Here is a 23,274-nt window from a genome sequence, read left to right as displayed (position 1 = left end):
GTAGGAGGATTGCTTGAACACTGTAGTCTGATGTAGCAGAAAGCCAGGACAGAACCACTGCACTCCGGCCTGGGTAACAGAGCAAGACCCTGTCTCTAAAAAAAGAAAACTTTAAACAGAATTACCATATGATCCAGCCAATTCAAAATGAGCATATATCCAGAAACACTGAAAACAGGGTCTCAAAGAGGTACCTGTATGCTCATGTTCACAGCATTATTCACAATCACTAAAACATGGGAAACAACCCAAGTGCCCATTGACAGATGGAATACACATACAATGGAAAATTATTCAGTCTTAAAAAGGAAGGAGATTCTGACATACTACAACACAGATTAACCTTGAGGACATTATGCTAAGTGAAAAAAGCCAGGCATAAATAGATAAATACTCTATGAGTCCACTTAAATGAAATACTTACAGTAGTCAAAAATAATACTGTAGGGCCAGGCGTGGTGTTTAATGCCTGTAATCCCAGCACTTTGGGAGGCCGAGGTGGGTGGACTAGAGGTCCAGAGTTCAAGACCAGCTTGGCCAACATGGTAAAACTCCATCTCTACTAAAAATACAAAATTAGCTGGGCATGGTGGTGTGCGCCTGTATTCCCAGTTACTGGGGACGCTGAAGCAGGAGAATCACTTGAACTCAGGAGGCAGAGGTTGACAGTGAGCCAAGACTGCACCATTGCACTCCAGCCTAGGCAAAATAAGCAAAATTCCATCTCAAAAAAAAAAAAAAAATCTTGCACAATTATCATGAAACACTACTTTTATTTGAAAAAAAAAAAAAAACAAAAACAATCGACAGACTATGGTTATTCAGACTTTAGAATGTGGCATTTTTTAGAAAAAATAAATGAGTCTATCACTTCAAGAAAAACTGACAATGTTTGTTGCCAATGATAAAATTTGAGCTTTCAAGCAAAAACTAAAATTTTGGAAAATATGTATCTGCCACTGTATATCTAACAATTTCCCAATACTTAGAAGACCATTCTGTATTGGTAATGATAACAACAGAAGTGTTTCATAGTATTGTATAATGAAACGTGTTAACATTTGGAAGATCTAGCTGGGATCGGTGGCTCACACCCATAATCCCAGCACTTTGGGAGGCCAAGGTGGCAGATCACTTGAGGTCAGGAGTTCCATACCAGCCTGGCTAACACGGTGAAACCCCATCTCTACTAAAAGTACAGTACACGCCTCTAATCCCAGCTACTCTACTCAGGAGGCTGAAGCAGAAGAATCCCTTAAATCCGGAAGGCAGAGGTGGCTGTGAACAGAGATCGTGCCACTGCACTCCAGCCTGGGTGACAAAGCAAGACTCCATCACAAAAAAAAAAAAAAAAAAACCCAAAATTGGAAGATCTGCATAACTTACTGAACCAGTACTTTCCAAATGACAATGCATGTTACAAAATCAGGCATAGATTAAAGAGTCATTCACTGGAGTATCAAAGAGGAATATCCAAAATTATCTAACGATTCTTCCATTTTTCAACTACATATTTGGTGAGGTCAGATTTACATCATATGCTTCAATCAAAACGTGGCAACAGACTGAATTACAGAAGCAAATATGAGCATTCGGTTGCCCTCTATTATGCCAGACGTTAAAGTGATTTGCAAAAACGTCAAACAACTCTACTTTTGTAAATTATTTTTTGCTTTGGAAAATACAATAATTTCTCAATTAAAAATGTTACTTATGTTAACAGGCAATGGGCTATTTATTTATTTATAGATGGAGTCTCACTCTGTTGCCCAGGCTGGAGTGTAGTGGCACAATATCAGCTCACTGCAACCTCCACCTCCCGGGTTCAAGCAATCCTCCTGCCTCAGCCTCCCAAGTAGCTGGGACTACAGGCCCACATCCAGCTAATTTTTTTGTATTATGGTAGAGACAGGGTTTCACAGTGTTGCCTACGCTGGTCTTGAACTTCTGTGCTCAGGCAATCCACCTGCCTCAGCCTCCCAAAATGCCAGGATTATAGGCGTGAGCTACCACGCCTGGCCTATCATTGTTTTTAAATGATATTTTTTAAATTTCTCAGTTTTAAATTCTAATAAAAATCTACGTCAAGTATAATGGGGTTCTAAGACCAAAAGTTTGGAAACTGCTGTAATATTCTATGATGTATCAGGGTAAATCTGGGTACCAAATAGCTTAATCAAACTTAGAAACACCCCACAGATCTAGACACAAGTCAGTGACTCATGGCCTTGGTTTCCTCATCTGTAAAACGAAAGGTTAGACTAAATGACTCATAAGATTCCTTAGAACTTCAGTTATCAAGCTGGGCCCAGTGGCTCACACCTGTAATTTCAGCACTTTGGGAGGTCAAGGCGGGCGGGCGGCTCATATGATGCCAGGAGTTATCGAGACCAGCTTGGCCAACATGGTGAAATCCCATTTCTACTAAAAATACAAAATTAGCTGGGTGTGGGGGCACATGCTTGTAATCCCAACTATTGGGAGGCTGAGGCACGAGAATTGCTTGGACCTAGGAGGTAGAGGTTACAGTGAGCTGAGATTGCACCACTGCACTCCAGCCTGAGCAACAAGAGCAACTCCATCTCTTAAAAAAAAGAACTTCGGTAGTCAGCTATCTCACTATTAAACTTTGTAAATAGTAAACTTAAGAATTTACTCACAAAGCAGAGTACAAGCATCCAACTGCGTGAATGACTGAACACAGAATCATGATTTGTATAGCACTATAGAATTGAGTAAACTAGGCCTTATCCAACCAGGCAGGATTTCTTTAAAAATTTAATAAGAAGGATAATGTTCTACATTGTATCAGAGCAATGACATAATCAAACATCATGGAGTCTCTGACCAACTAACTCCCCCATATACTATTAAGAGAGTAAGAGTTAAAAAGACAAATACCTTTTTAGTATTAAACCACCAAGGAGTTTCAACTCTCCATATCCTACAAAATGGTCTTGGGGATCCCAGCAATTTTAGACGTCACCGAACCACTGAACTAAAGGTAACATGATATATATGTATATAGTTATTGCTGCTGTTGTTGTTTTGTTGCTGTTGTTGCAGAAAAGTCATTTATTTAGGCAGAGAGAGAAAAAGGAGAAGGAGAAAGAAACAGCTAGCTCTCACGCCGAATGAGAGAAAGAAAAGCTCCCCCTCACACTGAGTGACAAGGGTTCCCAAACGGAGAAACATCAGAGAAGGGAAACTCCCCTCACACTGAGTGAGAGAATCCAGAATCATGGAATCCAGGAGAGGAAAGACAGCTTCCACACTGGGTGGAAGGGGACCCCAGAGGGGAAATCCAGGAGGGGGAAGAGAGCTCCCACTATGTGGGAGGGGATTCCAGAGAGCCGGAAATCCGATATATATATATTTAAAGTTACTTCTACTTTTATGTTAAAGCCTTAAGTAGACTCAATAGTATACAGCTTTCACCACTCAGAGCAAAGGGAAAAATTCGATATGAGGAAAACTGGACTCAAGTCATAGTTGTAATGATTCAAAATTAAAAATATGACAGCAGAAAAGTGCAATGAAAGATTTGGAAGATGAAGTTGAGGGAAAAAAATATGAAAAATAGGGGAGAAAGGATAAGAAAAAAATCCAGAGGACAAGTCTAGGAGATTCAATATCCAAATAACAGACATTCCATAAGGAGAGTAACAGGAAAAACAAATAGGCTAATTCAAGGATGCTTCTTAGAACTGAAGCATCAAAGTGAAAAGGCTCCAGACCACTTTCATACATAATTTTTTAGGATCTTCTGTTTGTCCCCTGCTCCAGTTCCAGACACAGGGGACAAACAGAAGATCCTAAAAAGTTATGTATGAAAGGTATCAATGCCAGGCACAGTGACTCACACCTGTAATCCCAGCACTTTGGGAGGCTGAGGCTGGTGGATCGCCTCAAGTCAGGAGCTTAAAACCACAGTGGCAAACATGGCGAAACCCTGTCTCTACTAAATTAGCTAGGAATGTGGCAAGAGCCTGTAATCCCAGCTACTCAAAAGGCTGAGGCAGGAGAATTCCTTGAACCCGGGAGACAGAGGTTGCAGCGAGCCGAGATTGTATCCAGTCTGGACAGCAAGAGTGAAACTCCATCTCAAAAAAAAAAGGAAGAAAGAAAAATGAAAGGTATCAACATACAACTTTCACATGTATCAGAATGTCATCAGATTTCTTAATAGCAAAGATCAATGGACAATGCCTTTAAAATTCTCAAAGGCACCCAGATACAATATCAGTCTAGTGGGAGGACAGAATAAAGACATTTTCAGATATTAAGAGCCTCCCCTCCAAACATTTTATCACCTATGCACTTTACTCAAGATGATAATGACGTCCAATCATAACAAGGGAGAAAAAGACACCCCAGGCTGATTATGAAAGGAAGATCTCAGAATGACATTACACACTAGGTACAAAAAGCAGGAAGCCTAGATTGCAGTTAAGAGGATAGAGAATAAAGTTCTATAAGGAGATGAAACCAACTGGATCTCCAATGAATCTGAATGTCTTAAGATTTAGACAACTGGTAAAGAGTCTGAAGTAGAATTAATGGTAAGTACACCAATTTTTGGGTAAAAAATTTTTTTGTGTAAAATAGAAGAACTGTGCAGGAAAGAAAAAGTAGTAATAGCTTTACTCCTTGGCTTAGCTATGATTATCTGCATATCCAAAGTGTAGCTACCTATAACTATAGGGGGTTAAATCCATAGGTACAGCCTAAACTGGGGACAAAGGGAATCAAAAAGTAGCAATAAAAGCATGCTACCCAAAACCGTAAAGATAAACATCAGAATAACCAACTAAAAGGAAGAACGCAGTATCTTCTAGGGACTCCATTTTTATTAAGTAAAGCTCCTAAGATGAAGCAAGATATACCATAAATTATTAAAGGGAAAATCTGATAAGACGCATTCAACACTGCAGAAGAGTATCAAAGTAAATCAAAGGTCCCATTCACACTGCTTACTCTATGTCAGTGCTAACTGTTAAGGGTGTTAAGTCATTCAGTATTCACATATTCCTGTCCTGAAGAATCCAGGGTTAGAGAGGTTAAATGATAGCTGAAACTTCTTGAAAGTAATCTAAATACAGTGAACTAAACAGTATTGATTATTTTGAGGAGAATAATTATTTGTGGGGGCTGTCCTGTGTGTTGAATGGGGAGCAGTATCCTTGACATGTAGTTGTTAGATGCCAGTAGCACCACCTCACATACACTGTGACAATCAAAAATGTCTCAAGACATTAACATCCCCTGAGGTGAAAAACCACCCCCAGTTGAGAACCACTAATCTGAAATGACCCATAAATGCCAGTGCTGGCCATTTCACCCATGCTCCACCTCTGATAACATTCTAGATGGCATAGAGCAAGGAAAACAATTTTACAGGTTGCCTAGATCTTTTGCCAAGACAGTTTCCATCCATCCACCCTTTTCCTCTTAGAATAAAGTGCTAACAAACTAAATTCCTAGAACAATGATTCTCAAACTGGATTCATGGATGAGGGTGTGGGAGGCAAAAAAGATGTCACTGAAAGTTTCACAGAGAATTTTTATTTTTTCCATAATTTTAAAACTATGTAATCAGTTCAGTGATAATCTTTAAAAAAAAAAATCACAGAATATTCCAGATCACCTAGATAATAACATTATAATCAAATATCAACATAATTTCAGTTTCCATGCTTGTGGTTCATAATTATCCTGGTTACAGGCAATCCCCCAAAATGAAAGCATTTAATGTACTACAGTGGTTCTCAAACTTCTGTAGTCCTAGATCCAAATATTCTCCAGTTTGAGGAAACATGGCTTTAGAATTTTCATTCATTCCTAAAACAAATATACATATTGAGCACCTATAAATGTTCTAGGTGAGAGAAGATAAAAAAGAAAGGAAGAGCAACAAGAAGTTTAAGCATCCCAGGTTTTTTTTTTTTTGAGACGGAGTTTCGCTCTTGTTACCCAGGCTGGAGTGCAATGGCGCGATCTCGGCTCACCGCAACCTCCGCCTCCTGGGTTCAGGCAATTCTCCTGCCTCAGCCTCCTGAGTAGCCGGGATTACAGGCGCGCGCCACCAAGCCCAGCTAATTTTCTGTATTTTTAGTAGAGACGGGGTTTCACCATGTTGACCAGGATGGTCTCCATCTCTTGACCTCGTGATCCACCCACCTCGGCCTCCCAAAGTGCTGGGATTACAGGCGTGAGCCACTGCGCCCGGCCCATATCCCAGGTTTTACAAGAGGCAAGACAAAGTGTAAAATGAATTTTCCTAAAGTACGAAGTAGGAACTGAAGAAGATGAAAGAATCTGGAAGGCCTTAACCAACAGTGCTAGGAATAAAGACTGACTATGGAATAATGATCAAAGCCAGGGATGTCCAATCTTTTGGCTTTCCTGGGCCATAGTGGAAGAATAATTATCTTAGGCCACATATAAAATACACCAACACTGATAGGTGATGAGCTTTATAAAAAATGAAAAGAAAAAAAAAAATCTCGTAACGTTTTAGGAAAGTTTACAAATTTGTGTTGGGCTACATTCAAAGTCATCCTGGGCCACATGCAGCCCTTGGGCAGTGGGTTGGACAAGCTTAAACTAAGCCATCAAAGAGAGAAGAAAATGGAATGAGAGGACGGGCCCATATCCTCCTAGACTAAAACATAAAAAGAATGGAAGTCAGCACAGCAGGTTTTGGATTACTTCTGGGCTCCATATACTGCTGGTGCCATCATCCTAGGAGAGAATGTTGCCAACCACAGTGTGGGAGAACGGAATCTGGTGGGCAGCAGGAGTAGTGTATGTTACGTGATCATTTATGTTTAAGTAAAATTTCTAAGTTCTGAGTTTATAATTCAGAAAGCATCTAAATATGGAAAACCAAATAGTATATGAAGATCAGAGGCTTTTTACAGGTAGAAAACGAGATGGTTTAAATTAGGCAAGGGTTCCTAGAGAAGGGAAGCCTAGAAGCTTCAAGGAAAGCCTAGACGTTTCCTAGTGAAGGAAAGCTTCACTTTGGGAAGCTGAGGTAAGAAGATCCCATACTTTGGGAAGCTGAGGTAAGAAGATTCCTTGAGACCAGAAGTTCGAGACCACCTACGTAATGTTAACATCTCTACAAAAAATAATTTTAAAAAGTCAGGCATACCACATGCCTGTAGTCTCAGCTACTCGGGAGGCTAAGGCGAGAGGATTGCTTGAACCCAGGAGGTCAAGGCTATAGTGAGCTATGGTCATGGCATTGCATGCACTTCAGCCTGGGTGACAGAGTGAAATCCTAACTCTAAAAAGAAAAAAAAAAATTAATTTATAAATTCTTTTTTTAAAAAAGAAGGCCTAGAGTGTTACTTAAAATAATTACATATCTCCTATCAGGCAAAACAATAGTAATGGTGAAATTAAACAAATAATTTAGGAAAGAAAAAATAAGAGCCTCAAGAGTAGTTATAGGGAATGTGTGCTACCTGCCTAGCAGGAAATAAAAGAAATCATGAAAGGTAATGGTTTGTATTTGAATCAGGACTTTGAAGAGCCACTAAAAGAATACGTACAAATGTGCATGAAAAACAACTTCATCATCAGTATGCAGACTATTTTGTGGTACTAAAAAAATCACCAGAGTCTAGCCAAATGCCATTACATTGTCACCAGAGAGGAGAACTTCCTGCACATTAAAAGAATTTAATTATATCTGTCTTAAATTTAGTTTTTAGAAAGCCACTAGAACAGAAGCCTAAACCATAATCAAGACTACAAATCTGATTATTTCAAGAAAGGAAAACAAATACCACAGGATCAAGAACTGCCAACAGTCATTAGTCCTAAATCTATATATGAAGATTAATTCTGTATCCATTTTTTTTAAGTTCCAAGAAGGATACCTCACATTTTTGCCACTTAACACAGTGCAAGAGCTAATTATGGAAGAGTTAATAGGATGGTATAATGTTGGCCACAAAATGGCATGCCACCCGCTCTGTATCCACAGTGGAGCACAGATTAAACATCATCTCCCACTCAAAGTTCCTTCACAAAGAAGTAAGTCTAATTTATGATATAAGTCAAAGGCAAGTCAAAACATCTCTCCCACCCGTATTCTAAACTGCTTTCTTGGGTTCAATTTTTCTTATAATCAAAAACAGGTAGAGAATGTACATATGAAAGCAAGCAGCATGACTAAAATTAAGAGGACCTCTAAAGTCATATTTCATTGAGACTAAATTCTGCAGACCTGTGGTTTTCAAATTGTGGTACACAACAACCCTGGGTGAACATCATGTCCCAGGCGATTCAAAGACACAGGATTAAACTTTGTACAGCTGCCTAATCTCAAATTAATGTGATGATGTGAGAAGCAAAAGATCTTTAACATAAATGAAATGTGTTTCCCTCAAACAACATGTTGTAAAATGCAAACTTTTCCATGAATTTCTAAGATGAAACAGGAAATTATAAAGATATCATGTAGCTATGAACAGATATTTTGAACTCCATCCATAAGATTTAGGAAGGAGAGGTTTAGAAGCAGCCTATGTGTTCATTCTCCTCTGCTGTCACCAAGGGAAAAGTTTAAGGAACACATCCTCGCTCATGTTTCTTTCACCTTTCCAGCAACATGAATTTGTTCACATATGTAACCCTGAAGAATTTGTCCATTCTTTCAAGGCCTAGTCCAAGGCCTTAACCCCCCACCCTGGATTGAGTACAAAACCTTGTCTAAGGTTACGGGCTCTTTTCATCCTAATCCATCATAAATTATGCTGGTAGATAAACCTTCCGTGTTTTCAACTCTAAACAAATATCTTGAGTAAAAACAGTTACCATCATTGAATGCTACTATAGATCCAGTACTTTGTATTCACTGTCTCATTTAATCCCCAGAATTCTCTAAAGTTGAAGCTCTGCTTTCCAGAGTAGAAAACTAAGACTCAGATTAATTAAACTTCAGAGAAACTAAACAAGCGACAGAGATGGGACTCCAGCCCATACCTGGCTATAAAGCTCACCATGTTACTGAGAAGCTACTACAGAGTAGCTTCTACAGGGTCCAAGCCATCGTACTGTTCATCAAGGGGAATACACTTTCAATCTTATGCTCAAAACCATTAACAAACTCCTACTGCCTATAAAACAAGCTCAAACTAAAAACAAAAACACAACAATGGCACTAAAGACCCTCTATAATTCCCAGCATTGAAAATTGTTCTGTAGCCAAGCAAAATTATTTACTGTTCTCCTAACATAAAATCCTCACTGAACTCTGATTCATATAGTTCATCTCAGTCTAGAATCACTCTACTACCTACCCTTACAAAAACCTGCTCTCTCCTTAAGGCCCAAACCAAGCCAAATATCCTTCAAAAAACTTCCCTATTTAGGTTCACAATGACAGCCCCCTAATAGAGATTACTTAAAATCAGTGCAAGATGACAGGTATAATCCACTCAATAGTCTAAGGTCTCTGAACACAAAAACTACACTGTAACTTGACACTTCTCTCTTCCTTAGATAGACATATATGGGCAGTCACCCAACCCCCAGTCTCATGTTCTTTCCACTGTGTCGCTGAGGCAATAAAAAGTGATTGAACTGGACATGCATTTCAAAACAAAGGGTGGCACATGATTTATCATTTTGCATATACTTAGCTGGCTCCTTTCCACCTGCAGCTGACTCAAGTCTTTACTCCTCCCCTTCAGAGCACTATTCAAACACCCCACCTATCATCGAAAGACCCAAACTGCTTAAGACAATAGAAGCCATCAGGTGTGAATTCCTTCACCAGTCCTCCTCTGTCACTTAGAAATATACCTTTATAGTCATCCTAACTTTAGTCCTTCCTGTCTCAGTGTGTCCCTATGCTTTTCCCCAAGTTAATTTCTCTACCATGTCCTTATCTCATCCTCTCTTTAACGTTCAAGCTCTCATTCTAGTATTTGTTCCTTTCTTTTATTCTTCAGTCTCTCCTAGGGTCCTTCCCTTCAACCAACCAACATGTTCATTTCTCCAATCATTTACTCCTATTTATTGAATTTACCATGTACCAAGAACTGTTTTGTGTACTAGGGTTACAGAAATGATCTCTGCCCATGGAGCTTATATTCCAGTGAGTGAGACTGAAAATAAACAAGAAATAATTGAAAATTATGGCTTGTGGAAAAAAAAAAAAGATAAGCTGTATGAAGAAAATAAAAAGTGACTGAACTGAAGTGGAACTGCAGAGTTTTGAGGTCCTCATCAGGGAGGTAACACGAATTGCGCGAAAGCAAGGGGCAAAACAATTTAAAAGAGAGAAAACAAAAAGTGCAAACACCTGGGAGAACCTCCTTGGTTGTATCACGATTAAAAAAAAAAAAAAAAAAAAAGATCTGTGATTGGAATGTAATAAGCCTGGCAGGGGCAGTGGCACATAAATGAAACCTGAGTAGCAGGCAGGGACCAGATTTTATAGACTCTGGGGAAGGAGTTTGGATTTTATTCTATCTGCAACAGGAAGCCACTGGAGGATCTTAAGTAAGAAATGATGTGATCTGATCATTCTGAAACCTCAAATATACAAAAATACTACCATCTTTTAGATTAACAAAGTATTTTCTACAGTTAGAAATTACTATGTACTCTCTAACCTGTTTAAGAAAAATTCAATTTTAAAAAACTGCCTCAACATCTGTATTTAATGCTATATCAAATACACACTTGCTTTAAAATTAGAGGATACAAGGAAAATGTGTGGCTAACAAACTCAATAAACCACACTTACCTGTTGATTTCATCTAATGAGGTAAATTTAGAAAGCACAATCGTCATTTTATGTTACCCCTCCCAGATACTGAACGTCTTAATACAAAAATCAGACTCACCTCGACAAGCTTCTTCAAAATCTTGGGTAATGTCCACCCAGTTTGTATTGCTTTTTTCCATTTTTTCTGGCATACTGAGCTCCCATCCTGAATCATCATCATCTACAGAAGCTTTCATAACCATTATGCCTGTAAAATTAATACTGATGTAAGAGAGAGAATGTAGCTTTCAGGACACGAGTATTTGCAGAAATGTGTGTTTCGGAATGGGATGAGTCTTACTAAACTCTTTTAAGCAGAACTCTTCTGAGTTTAAAGACAAGTACTGCAAAGAACCTTAATGCAATCAAATTCCACGTCAACTAACACTCCTGCTGCTTATTTACTATCAGCCCACCACCTACCCGGGCCCATAAACACTTTGCCTTCCTATTTAAGAGGAATAATCACAAACCATCTCACCACTGGCCCGAAAAAAACAACTACAGAGCTTCCAACTTTCACTACTAGCTAGCCACAAATGACCAAGGCACTATTCAAGGTCCCTTCTCGCAGCCCAGGACCCCATGCAGCGACTACTGAAGTCAATGAAGGCAGCCCGTCACCTGGCCAGAGCTCGCTGGGACCTCTCCCGGCCCGGCCCGGACCCGGGCACAGCCTCGTTGGGTACAATGAGGAGCAGGCGCGCACCGCAGGGTCCTACCGGCCGGGCCTAGGACGGAAGCACACCTGAGGCGGGCACCCGCTTCCCTTCCGCCCCGCCCGGGTCAGCCCGGCCCAGACCCGGTCCCAATGGGCGCGGAAGCAAGGACAGGGCTGTCGCCGCCCGGGAGGGTGCGCACGTCCGGTGCCGGGTCGTCGCCTTGGTAACACTAGGCAAGGCCGGAGCCTCGGCCCACAATAGGCACCTGGGAGCCCGAAGCTCCTACCTGACGCGCAGCAGGAGGGCCGGGGCCGCAGGGTGACCTGGGGTCCCCAGGATCCGCCACACGCGCAGGTGACTGCGGCTCTCGCACACACGAGAGAGAGGGTCTCAATGGCTCCGCAGGGGCGGTCCCTACCTACTTCTCCCGTGGTCACCCGCGCCGCCACGCACCGTCCGGACCACGGAAATAACGACGCCGCCTCTGCCGCCGCCGCCCCCTCCCCTCTCAGTCCTGCCCGACAGGCAGCGTACGCGCATGCGTACGCCCGGGGCGCGCGACCCCGCCCCCTCCCCCTTACTCCCGGGGACTTCACGCTCCCAGGCCACACCCCCTCCCTAGCCAACGCCTCCGTAAGGCCGATGGCGGCCGCCTTCTCTTCTCGCGAGATTAGAGACGATCGCGAGACCGGAAATTACCTTCCTTTTCCCACCCTCGGTCGGAGTCCAGGGTAGTGGGCGGTTCCTGGAAAGAGGAGGAGCCTGGAGCCTCAGAGCCCGCCCCTTCTGCGCTGCCCTCTGGGAATTTCTTAGAGGGAAACCGTGGAAGTGCGCAGAGACCTTAGTGGTTGCCAGCACGAAGGAGCAGCCAAGCTGCCAACGACGTGCTACTGCTACCTGACAACGGATTTATATTCCTATACAGTACCTGGAAGTTTCCTGAAGGAACATAGAAACAAAATATCTGCAAAGTCAAGCCAGACAGTTAATTTCAGAGTCTCACGTTTTTGATTTTCTAAAATTTATTAATGAAATTATCAGTTTTAAAATGGGGTTACATAAATAGACTGGCACAGGTAAGAAGCACATCTTTATCACCACCTGTTCTTTAGAATGGCCCAAAATTAAAAGATAATACCAAATGTTGGTAAGGATGCAGAGCAACTGGACCTCTGGTATGTGGGTGGTGGTAATGCAAAATGGTACAACCACTTTGGAAAACTTACAATCTTTTATTACAATGATATACTTGTTGTATGATCCAATAATTGCCTACAAATTTACCTAGGAACAAAAACATATATTCATACAGAGCTCGTGTGTTAATGTTCATACCAGCTTTGTTTTGTTTTGTTTTGTTTTTGTTTCTGTATGAGACGGAGGGTCATTCTTGTTGCCCATGCTAGAGTGTAGTGACATGATCTTGGCTCACTGCAACCTCCAACTTTCAGGTTCAAGCGATTCTCGTGCCTCAGCCTCCTGAGTAGCTGGAATTACAGGTGTGTGCCACCACACCGGGCTGTTGTATTTTTAGTAGAGACCAGGTTTCACCATGTTGGCCAGGCTAGACTCGAACCCCTGACCTTGGCCTCCCAAAGTGCCAGGATTACAGGCTTGAGCCACCACATCTGGCCCAGCTTTGTTTTTAATCAAAAACTAGAAACAACCCAAATGTCCATCAGCTGTTGAATAAACAACTTGTGGCATATCTATACAACATAATGAATATAATTATCAATAGGGATCAACTACTTGACATACAAGATGAATGAATTTCAAAAAGATATTGAGTAAAAGAAATCAGGCCAAGCACGGTGCCTCACACCTGTAATCCCAGCACTTTGGGAGGCTGGCAGGTGGAGAGGTTGGGTTGGAGACCAGCCTGACCAACATGGTGAAATCCTGTGTTAGAGACAGAATCCTTGTTCCTAGGTACCACAAGGAAAAATTAGCATTCGGACAAAAAGCTATCTCAGCAAGGCAATTTTACTTTCTGCAGAAAGGGTGCTCCCATCAGCCATCTTGCCATGAGAGTACAATGAACAAAGGAAAAGCAGGCATATTTATTTCTTATGCATTGGGTCCTTTTTGCTGTGTCTGATCTCCATTGGTTGGAGCCAGACTTCACAATGTAAACTGAACCCAATTGGCTAACAATGTTAAACTTTTCTAAATAAGTAAAGGCAATGGAAAACAAAGGAAAAGAGGAAATCTAAATAAGGAAGTGGCATAGACTATGAGCTGGGATATGCCTGTGAGCATGTCCAGCACAGATATCTTGGTTAAAGTACAAGGATATAGAATGTACTATGTGCCTATAAGCATGTCTAATAACTACATAGGATAGGGCTTAACAAAGAGTTGTTAGGAAAAAGCAAGAAGGCTTTGAAGTTAGTCTTTAAAACAAACTATTATTTTTTACATTTATTTTTATTATTATTTAACAAGAAGGGAAACTTTGAAGAGGAACTTTTTATTTTTTACATCCTCTCTCTACTAAAAATACGAAAAAAAAAAAAAAAGTAGCTGGGCATGGTGGTGTGTGCCTGTAATCCCAACTATTTGGGAGGCTGAGGCAGGAGAATCGCTTGAACTTGGAAAACATAGGTTACAATGAGTCAAGATCATGCCATCGCAACTCCAACCCAGGCAACAGAGCAAGACTCTGAGACCCCGAACTCTTAAAAGACATCTATAGTGACAGAAGACAGATTAGTGGCTGCTCAGAGCTCAAGATGAGACTAACTTGGAGAGAGCTGGATTTGAAGTGATGTAAATAGTCTGTTTTTTGATTAAGGTAGTGCCTGTGTGGGTGAATACATTTGTAAAATTTCATTGAAGTATGCATTTACAATATGTACATTTTATTGTTCGTAAATCGAACCTCAATAAAGTTGGTTTAAAAAACAAAAAATGCTTATCTCTCTTACAGAATAATGTATTTCCCCAGTGCAGAAGGTTTGCCTGTTTAATGAAAGCTGTGTCCCCAGGACTTAGGGCAGTGATCAGACAGCTTGGTGTGGGCACCCTTAATAGCCAGCAACCCACGCTGCTCGGCATCTGCAATGGTGGTCTCCAGGGAAGCTCTCTGGCCTTTGAGGCCCTAGATCTCAGCCTGGAGCCAGCTGATGTTACTGTTCATCTTGGATATCTCAGTCTTTGTACTCCACAGGTCATCCCCATGCTTCCCAGCCACCATCTGCAGCTCCTCATACTTGATCTGGTACATGCTCTCAGCCTCAACCCAGCCGCGGTTGGCAATCTCCTCATACTGTGCCTTGACCTCAGCAATGATGCTGTCTGTCCATGTCCAAGGAGCGGCTGTTGTCCATGGACAGCACCACAGACGTGTCTGAGAGCTGGGACTGCAGCTCCTGGGTCTCCTGTTCATACAGCTGCCTAAGGAAGTGGATCTCGTCAGTCAGTCCTTCCAGGCGACACTCCAGCTCTACCTTGTTCATATAATCTACCTTGTTCATGTAAGCTTCATCCACATCCTTCTTGATGAGGACAAATTCATTCTCCATCTCTATACGTTTATTGATCTCATCCTCATACTTGTTCCTGAAGCCCTCCACCAGCCCCTGCATATTGCCAAGCTCCACCTCTAGCTTCAGCTTCTCCTGGCCCAGAGTCTCCAGCTGCTGCCTAAGGTTGTTGATGTAGCTCTCGAACATGTCCATGTTGCTTGGAGCCATCTTCTGCTGCTGCAGGAGGCTCCACTTGGTCTCCAGCATCTTGTTCTGTTTCTCCAGGAACAGTACCTTGTCAATGAAGGAAGCAAACTTGTTGTTGAGGGTCTTGATCTACTCCTTCTCCTGGGTGTGCACAGCTTGGATGTTGGGGTCCACCTTCAGGTTAAGGGGGCTCCGCAGGCTCTGGTTGACCATGATGGTGGTGATGACTCCCATGCTGATGGCCCCATCGTAGCCTCCGCCCAGGCCACCCTAGAAGCTGCTGCTGCCTACTAAGGAGAAGCTTGAGGACCTGATGTGGGCACCGAGCCCACTTGTGTAGGAGCGGCTGCGGAAGGCCTGGAGGCCAGAGGTGGACACCTTGTAGGACTTCTGGGTCAACCTGATGGACGTGGTGGAGGCAAGCGGGCTGAATCAGATGGAGATTCCAGAAGGAGTGGAGAAGCTGCTTCTTGAATTCAAAAGTTTTTATAAGAAACTCCTCTCATCTCTGTAATAGATTGAGCAACTTCTCTTATTAGTAAAGCTGTTTGTGCAATGTCCCTTGTCTTAACGCAACTGTGGGTATGTTTCTAGGCAAGCACAAAGCACCGCTTCTCTTGTTTGTATAACTGTGGGTTTGTTTTAGGTAAGCCCCCTCCCCCACCACCACTCCCTGTGCAGGTTCCCACCATGTATATGCCTGAAAAGGAAAGGAAACTTTTTCCTGGGAGCTTACTATTTATATAATGATCAAAAGGCTTCTGTGCTGGACCCTGTCTGCTTATCGGTCTGCATGTGCAGCCTGAGTTTTTTTTCTAGGTTGTTTTATTTTTGCCTGTTGCTGTGACCAGGCAGGCCACTTCTGCAGTCTGAATTTTCTCCACCTGAGTCTTCCTTTCCTTCTCCCTCATCGGTACTGTTAAATACCACTAATTACCACTGTTAACTAGTCTTATTGTTTTGTTTAAATAACAACCTTTATGTAACAGAAAATTAAATAATGCAGAATATGTAATTTCAAATAAACCTCTATTAAAATAACATATCATATGTCAGAATTACCTATGGAGGTTTTAAGAAATCTACAAGTCGAGGCCTCACCCTTGGAGAAGCTACAAAGTGGGTCAAGACCCCAGTATTTCTAAAAGGCTCTTCAGGTAGTTCTAATGTTTCCTTCCAGTTGAATTACTGACTTTAGGTCAACTGGGGTATTTTGCGTTTTTGGGTTTTGGAGGGTTGTGGGAAACTTTTCTCACAGATTTACTAAGAGTAGCAAAAAACTTGGCCTCTGGCTTTTTTGGAACTTGTCTTGTGCTTTTTTCCCCAGTGAAGGATTTTTTTTCTTCACTGACTCATTGATTTTTGGCTTCTTCCCTGGGTCTTTCCATGGGGTCTCAGACTCTGCAGCCTTTGGAGTCTCAGAGGCTGGCAAGGCCTTTCTCGTCTTCCTGCCAGGTGTGTTGGAATCAGGACTCTTTTTTGGAGACTTTCATCTATAGCATGTTTTTCAATCTGTACATTTTCATTAGCTGTAATTTTTCCTATGGGTGCCAGTTGTAGAATTTCATCTTCTGATTCATTTGTCACTTTAACTTGGGCTCTTAAACTCTGTCACATATTTTCTTCTCATGCTCTGGAGTCTGTTTCTTCTTTGATTCCGGTTTCTTCCATGCAATGCCACCACTTTTAGGTGCCATGTAATTTTATTCTTTTTTGAGACGGAGTCTCACTCTGTCACCTGGGCTGGAGTGCAATGGCATCATCTCGGCTCACTGCAACCTCTGCCTCCTGACCTCAGGTGATCTGCCTGCCTCAGCCTCACAAACTGCTGGGATTACAGGCATGAGCCACTGTGCCTGGATGATTATTTTCTTTTCTGTTTTTAAGAAGCTCTATATATTAACTCTTGATTGAAGCCACAATTTTTATAAGGCAGTGCATCATTTTTTGTTTTTACTTGGTTTTTGTATTTGCTATGTGAAAGTATTTTTAGTCAAATTTGCCAATAAAGACTTCATTTACAACTAGAGGTATTATTGTGATCTCATAAGAAAATGATGCAAAAGAAGTGAGCTTCAAATGGCCTGCTGAGGAACCCCAACATTTAAAGGTCAAGTAGAGGAAGAGGACCTAATAAAGACTCAGAGTAAAGAGCAAAAGAAAAACTAGAAAAGTGTGATTCACTGAATCTGAGAGAGACATTAACTCCCAATTATTACCCTAATAACAAATCAGACATATAATATTTGATGCATATTTTTCTTTTAAAAATTCTTTCCCAAATCACTTTTACATTAATAAATAATTTTCAAGCAGTTTTCTGGGGTCTAGCAATATGCGAATTTTTTACTAAAAGAATTAACTACATTTATAGATTTCTTACATTTCATCAATAAATTGTCTAATGCATGATATTGAAACCTTTAAGTTTCTATCAAAAGAGAAGTGAGCATAAGACAAATATCAACCATTTGCAGATATAATATAAAATTAATTAATTTAGGCTGAGCACGGTTGGTTCACGCCTATAATCCCAGTACTTTTCGAGGCTGAGGCAGGAGAATTGCTGGAGTCCAGCAGTTCGAGACCAGCCTGGGCAACATGGGAAAGCCCTGTCTCTACAAAAAACAAAAACAAACAAACAAACAACGACAACAACAGAAACAAAAATAATTAGCCAGGCATGCTGGCACATATCTGTAGTCCCCACTACTTGAGAAACTGAGGCAGGAGTATCACCTGAGCACAGGAGCTCAAGGCTTCAGTGAGCTGAGATTGCACCACTGTACTCCAGCCTAGGTGACAGTGAAACCCTGTCTCAAAAGTTAATAAATAATAAAGAGAAATTTAAAAGTAGAAAGCATAAATATTGAAAAGACTTATGAATTAGATAAACTTTAGGTCCTAGTTGAAATAAACTGTAAAGAATTTGAAGTTATTGAATAAATTTCAACACTGACCAGATATTTGATGTTAAGAAATTAAAATTTTCAGATGGGATGACGACATTATAGTAACCTTTTTAAAAGATTTGTGACTTCAGGAGAGCCATACTGAAATAACTTATGAGTGAAAATATATGATGTTTGGTATTTGCCTCAAAATCATTTCGTGAGGCTGGAGGTGAATGAATAGAGGGAATAAGGTTTGTTGATAATTGTGGAAGATGGTGGTGAATATAAGAGTTCATCTTACTATTCTCGTTACTTTTGTGCGTATTTAACATTTGCTTAATAAGAGTTTTCTAAATGGGGCACAGTAGCTCACACCTATAATCACAGCACTTTGGGAGGCTGAGGTGGGGAGATCGCTTGAGCCCAGGAATTCAAGACCAGCCTGAGCAACATAGTGAGATCTTTTCTCTACAAAAAATTTTTAAATTAGCTGGATGTGGTGGTGTGGCCTATAGTCCTAGCTATTCAGGAGGCTAAGGCAAAAGCATCCCTTGAGCCCAGGAATTCTAGGCAGCAGTGAGCTATGATCACACCTCAGCCTGGGCAACAAAGCAAGACCCTGCATCAAAAAGATAAAAAAGTTTTCGGGCCGGGCGCAGTAGCTCACGCCTGTAATCCCAGCACTTTGGGAGGCCGAGGCGGGTGGATCATGAGGTCAAGAGATCGAGACCATCCTGGCCAACATGGTGAAACCCCATCTCTACTAAAAATACAAAAAATTAGCTGGGCATGGTGGCACGTGCCTGTAATCCCAGCTACTCAGGAGGCTGAGGCAGGAGAACTGCCTGAACCCAGGAAGCGGAGGTTGCGGTGAGCTGAGATCGCGCCATTGCACTCCAGCCTGGGTAACAAGAACGAAACTCCGTCTCAAAAAAAAAAAAAAAGTTTTCTAAAAGGAAAAATAATAATCAAATTTTGGTTTCTGTTGGCTTTATCTCACTGAGGGAGAAAAAGTCATGACTCTGCTGTATTACCATTGTCTCAGCAATATGAGTAGCGTGGAGCATTGCAACAGGTATGTTGCTACAAAAAACATGTTGGTGTGGAAACTGCAAAGTAAATTGGGGAATTTAAAGTCATCTTTCCTTAAATGCTACATCAAATAGTTACTGTTCAGTGACTTAAATTCTTTCTTAGTGCCTATTATTATTTTGTTATAGAATATATTAATATCATATATATTTTATAGCAATACATATATTGCCATAAACCCAATATATGTTTCAATAGAAAAGGTACCTGTGCATATCAGCAAAACTATCAAGATCACCCATGATTTCATGCTCAGAAATGACTTTTGTTCATATCGTTTATTTTCCATACATCGATCTGCTTTTATTCATTTAAAAAAATTCTTGCTGTATATATGGTTTCCTATTCTAACTTCAGAATGGATTATATCTTTCACATTGGTAAAAATTATTCTAGACCACTCAGAAACAAATATTTCTCTCCCACTTAAGGTTTTTAAAAATCTCTCTCATATCTGTGGTTATTTCTCTTTTTGATTTCTGATCTTGTCAATTTCATTCCCCAACCCTGTGCTCCCCACCATTAGGCTTGTAAGAAGGTCATTTAACTCATAAGATCTTTCCCATTGGTGTTTTTCTTAAAAATTAGGTTTTTATTTCTTAATTTTTCTTGTATGTTTTCTAATTTATTAATGTCTTACTTTATCTTTATTAATACCTTATCAGGCTGTTTCCACAGTCCTCTCCTAATTTCATAAGAGTAATTTGTTCCTTCAATTTTTATCATTTGTATTTAATAACGTGGACATTGAGACAGTAAAGTTTCCTTGTAAAGGCTTTGATGATAAAATATTACTATTGCCACTGACTTCTTGATTTCATCTCTCTCTTAAGCTCCCCCTCAATCCAATGACAATTTCAAAGTATTTAAAATTTTGAGGGGTCATCAATATATTATGCATTTTGAATTTTATTGGCTAATAATCAGTTAACATGCTAAAGCACTGAAATTTCACAATGATATACTAAAGTATGGGTCTATTTATTTTGCTAGGCACACAGTGGACCCTATGAATGTGAAAACACACATCTTTCATTTCCAGGGAATTTCCTTAAGTTGCATTTGATGTTATCTCATCTTTTTCCTCTGTCCTCAACTTCTAGAAATCTTACTATTCAAATGTCAGATTTCTCTAACTGATCCTTCATTTTTAAATTTTATTTATTCATTTATTTATTTTTGAGACAGAGTTTCACTCTTGTCGCCCAGGCTGGGGTGCAATAGTGCGATCTTGGCTCACTGCAACCTCGACTTCAAGGGTTCAAGCAATTCTCCTGCCTCAGCCTCCCTAGTAACTGGGATTACAGGCGCCTGCCACCACACCCAGCTAATTTTTTTGTATTTTTAGTAGAGATGGGGTTTCACCATGTTGGGGAGGCTGGTCTCAAACTCCTGACCTCAAGTGATCCACCCACCTTGGCCTCCCAAAGTGCTGGGATTACAGGCGTGAGCCACCGACCCTTTAATTTTTTAAATATTTTTTCTATTTTAGATGTGTGGGGTTTTTTTGCTTTATTTACTAGAAAACTTTTTCAATTATATTCTCTAACCTTTCTATTGAGTTTTCATTTTTACTATCACATTTTTAATTTCCAAGAGCTCTTTTTTGTTCTCTGAATGTTTCTTACTATAGTACAACACTGCTTGTCTTCCACATATGCATTAGCTTCTCATCTCTCATATATTAATGATAATTTTGTCTTCTTCCTGCATAATTTTGTCTTTCCTCTAAGTTTTTTTTTCCTAATTATTTCAGTCTCTGTCTTTCATACAGAGACTTCTTCAGTCTGGTGATTCTTGGCTAGAAGTTCGTGGGATTCCAAAGAGTGGATCTAAGGCTCTGTGCTTATGGTAGGGGCTTGTCAAATATTTGCTTCACTGTTGGGAGAGCCAGCTGGGCCGTTTAGTTGGTGAATCTCTGATATCATTACTTTGGGTCCTGTGTCTTGGGTTGCTTCAGTTTTTTAGAAGAGGTGCTTCTGCTCAGGGACCTTTACGTATGACCGTGCAAAGTAGGCATGATTCCAGGGGATGTCATTAACGTAACCATGTGTACGAAAGGTTCCTAAGAAGCTGTGCCCCTTAGCGCTGCCCTAAAAATATGCAAGCTGCCAGCCATTTGGAGTGGAGGAAGAAGGTCCGGAAGTGGCGGGGTGGGGGGTGGGGAGTGGAGAATCTCAACATCCAGTATTATTTGTGTCACTTAATTCCCTTTTTCATAAGGTATCCCAACTCTTGTCTGTTCTGGTTTATCTTCCCTACCCCTTACTAGCCCTGCCCTGTCAGAGATTTTCTCTCCACTTTTGCCAGTCATCTGCAGACATAGAAGAGGGGCAGTCATAAGCCATAGGGAATCAGGGAGATTCTTAAATACACTCTCGTTTCAACCTCACCCTAAACTCTGCCTCCGGTGGTACCTGGTTCCATCAGTTCCCGACTCTACTGGGCAGTTCTGTGGTACAAAACAGCTGGTTTTCTTGATTTCTCACCACTGGTTAATGAGTCATCCTTCCCAGATGACTAAATCAGTGACCCCCTCCATCTGCCTCGTACCTTTAAAGCTTTGGTTTTTCTCCACCCATTCATTTTGTCCTCATGCCTTTTATAGAGATTAATAACTTTGTTCAGTTCTCCATATTTAACAAGTGTACTGAACATGCTAAATCCCAGTGTCCTCATTTTTGAAACAGACTTTGCGTGGCTTAAAGTTTGAGAATCAGAGAATTTGATGAACCTATATAAAATGACATAATAATTTTCCATTTTCTGATATCTCAGTTATTCAATTCCGCTTGACCACATTATCTTTTTTTTTTTTTAAATCAACCTCCGTAGAGACTGTCAAAAATTGCCAGTGCCGACTGTATTGCAAGTTGTCACAGCGGGGTATTGGGAAAAGTTTTCAATTAGCAATAATCGTGCCTCGGATAAACCTCATTGGCTACGATACTACCGCTGCGCAAAGCTTTGACCACATTATCTAGAGGCTATTTATCTTGGTACTGAAAGTTAAGGTTGGGTACTTTACTTCTGTCATATTCATGGTTGCTGATCCCATTTTTAATTTTTTTATTTTTACATTTAATTTTTGTTTTGTTTTGTTTTTGTTTTTTTGGAGACAGGGTCTCACTCTGTCACCTGAGCTGGAGTACAGTGACTATTCACAAGTGTGGTCATAGCTCACTGCAGTCTCTAACTCCTGAGCTCAAGCCATCCTCCTGCTTCAGATTGCCCAGTAGCTAGGACAACAGGTGCATGCCACGACACCCAACTTGATCCCATTTTTAAATATCTTTGAGGAGAAGACCTACTACCATCTCTTTGAAAATGCATTCCAGAGGATCCCTTGAGCCCACGAGTTTGAGATTATAGTGAGATATGATTTTGCCATTTGCACTCCAGCCTGTGTGACAGAGCAAGAAAAAGAAAGAAAAAAACAGAAAGAGAGAGAGAGAGAGAGAGAAAGAAGAAAGGAGGGAGAGAAGGAGGAGGGGAGGGGAAAAGAGGAGAGGAGGAGAGGAGAAGAGAAAGAAAGAAGAGCAGGAAGGAAGGAGAAAGAGACAGGAAGAAAATAAAAATTAATACTGTTGACTTGAGTTTATAAAATTATTAAGGTGCTGTTGCTTCAGAGTCTGCACTTTATAAGTACTCAAAGAAAAAATCATTTCAGGTTGCCTGAAAGGCAGCCTTTCAGATACTTGAAGATTTATGTTGTGTCTGATCTGATTGTCAGCCCTGAGATAAAATGTAAAACCACTTTTATTCTAAAATAAATGGTAACAAAAGTATAGATGCTTGCATGAGACACAATCTTTTAAATTTCTCTCTTTATCCTTTAGACATGCTTTTTTAGAAACTATAAAAAATCATGTTTACCTTTTAGAAAGGAAATATGAAATGCCACCTTAATCCATGCAATCCCTATACATGTTAAATCTTTGGAGAACATCGTCCAAGTTAAAAAAAAAAAAAAGTAGAGATTTATGAAGATAATTTTGTAATTTATAGAATGGTATATTTCCATCCTTCTGTGCCAGTTATCCTTAAAATATATTTGAAAACAAATGAGATTTATACTCATTGGTATTATTAAGTGGGAATATATCATGTGAAGACTAAGAATATGACTCATTCAAAACTGGAAGGAGTAGCTAAAA

The 23,274-nt window shown here is 40.6% G+C and overlaps 1 protein-coding gene, 1 non-coding gene and 1 pseudogene across 8 annotated transcripts in view; all 3 read right to left on the bottom strand.

The window, feature by feature from the left end:
* Positions 1-12,012, bottom strand: part of NAA35 (N-alpha-acetyltransferase 35, NatC auxiliary subunit) — a 76,667-nt gene extending 64,655 nt beyond the window's left edge. The window contains exons 1-2 of one of the 7 annotated variants that reach the window (XM_074395496.1): positions 11,877-12,012; positions 10,872-11,000 (exon numbers count right to left, since the gene is read on the bottom strand). In XM_074395496.1, coding sequence (XP_074251597.1) covers positions 10,872-11,000; positions 11,877-11,994 — 247 coding nt within the window. In that variant the 5' untranslated portion in view covers positions 11,995-12,012. The other 6 variants (XM_039475133.2, XM_039475134.2, XM_074395501.1 and 3 more) reach the window with 6 other exon arrangements.
* Positions 12,013-14,662: 2,650 nt separating this feature from the next.
* Positions 14,663-15,649, bottom strand: LOC101038414 (keratin, type II cytoskeletal 8 pseudogene; annotated as a pseudogene).
* Positions 15,650-21,943: 6,294 nt separating this feature from the next.
* LOC120366523 (U4 spliceosomal RNA) lies at positions 21,944-22,084 on the bottom strand. Its single transcript, XR_005581164.1, has one exon. It is a non-coding gene; the product is annotated as a U4 spliceosomal RNA (small nuclear RNA).
* Positions 22,085-23,274: the final 1,190 nt, after the last annotated feature.

This window comes from Saimiri boliviensis, chromosome 2 (genome assembly GCF_048565385.1).
Source record: "Saimiri boliviensis isolate mSaiBol1 chromosome 2, mSaiBol1.pri, whole genome shotgun sequence".
In the NCBI taxonomy this organism is placed as follows: Eukaryota; Metazoa; Chordata; class Mammalia; order Primates; family Cebidae; genus Saimiri; species Saimiri boliviensis.
The sequence above is the reverse complement of the archived record's forward strand: the minus strand, read 5'-3'. Positions and strand labels throughout refer to the sequence as shown.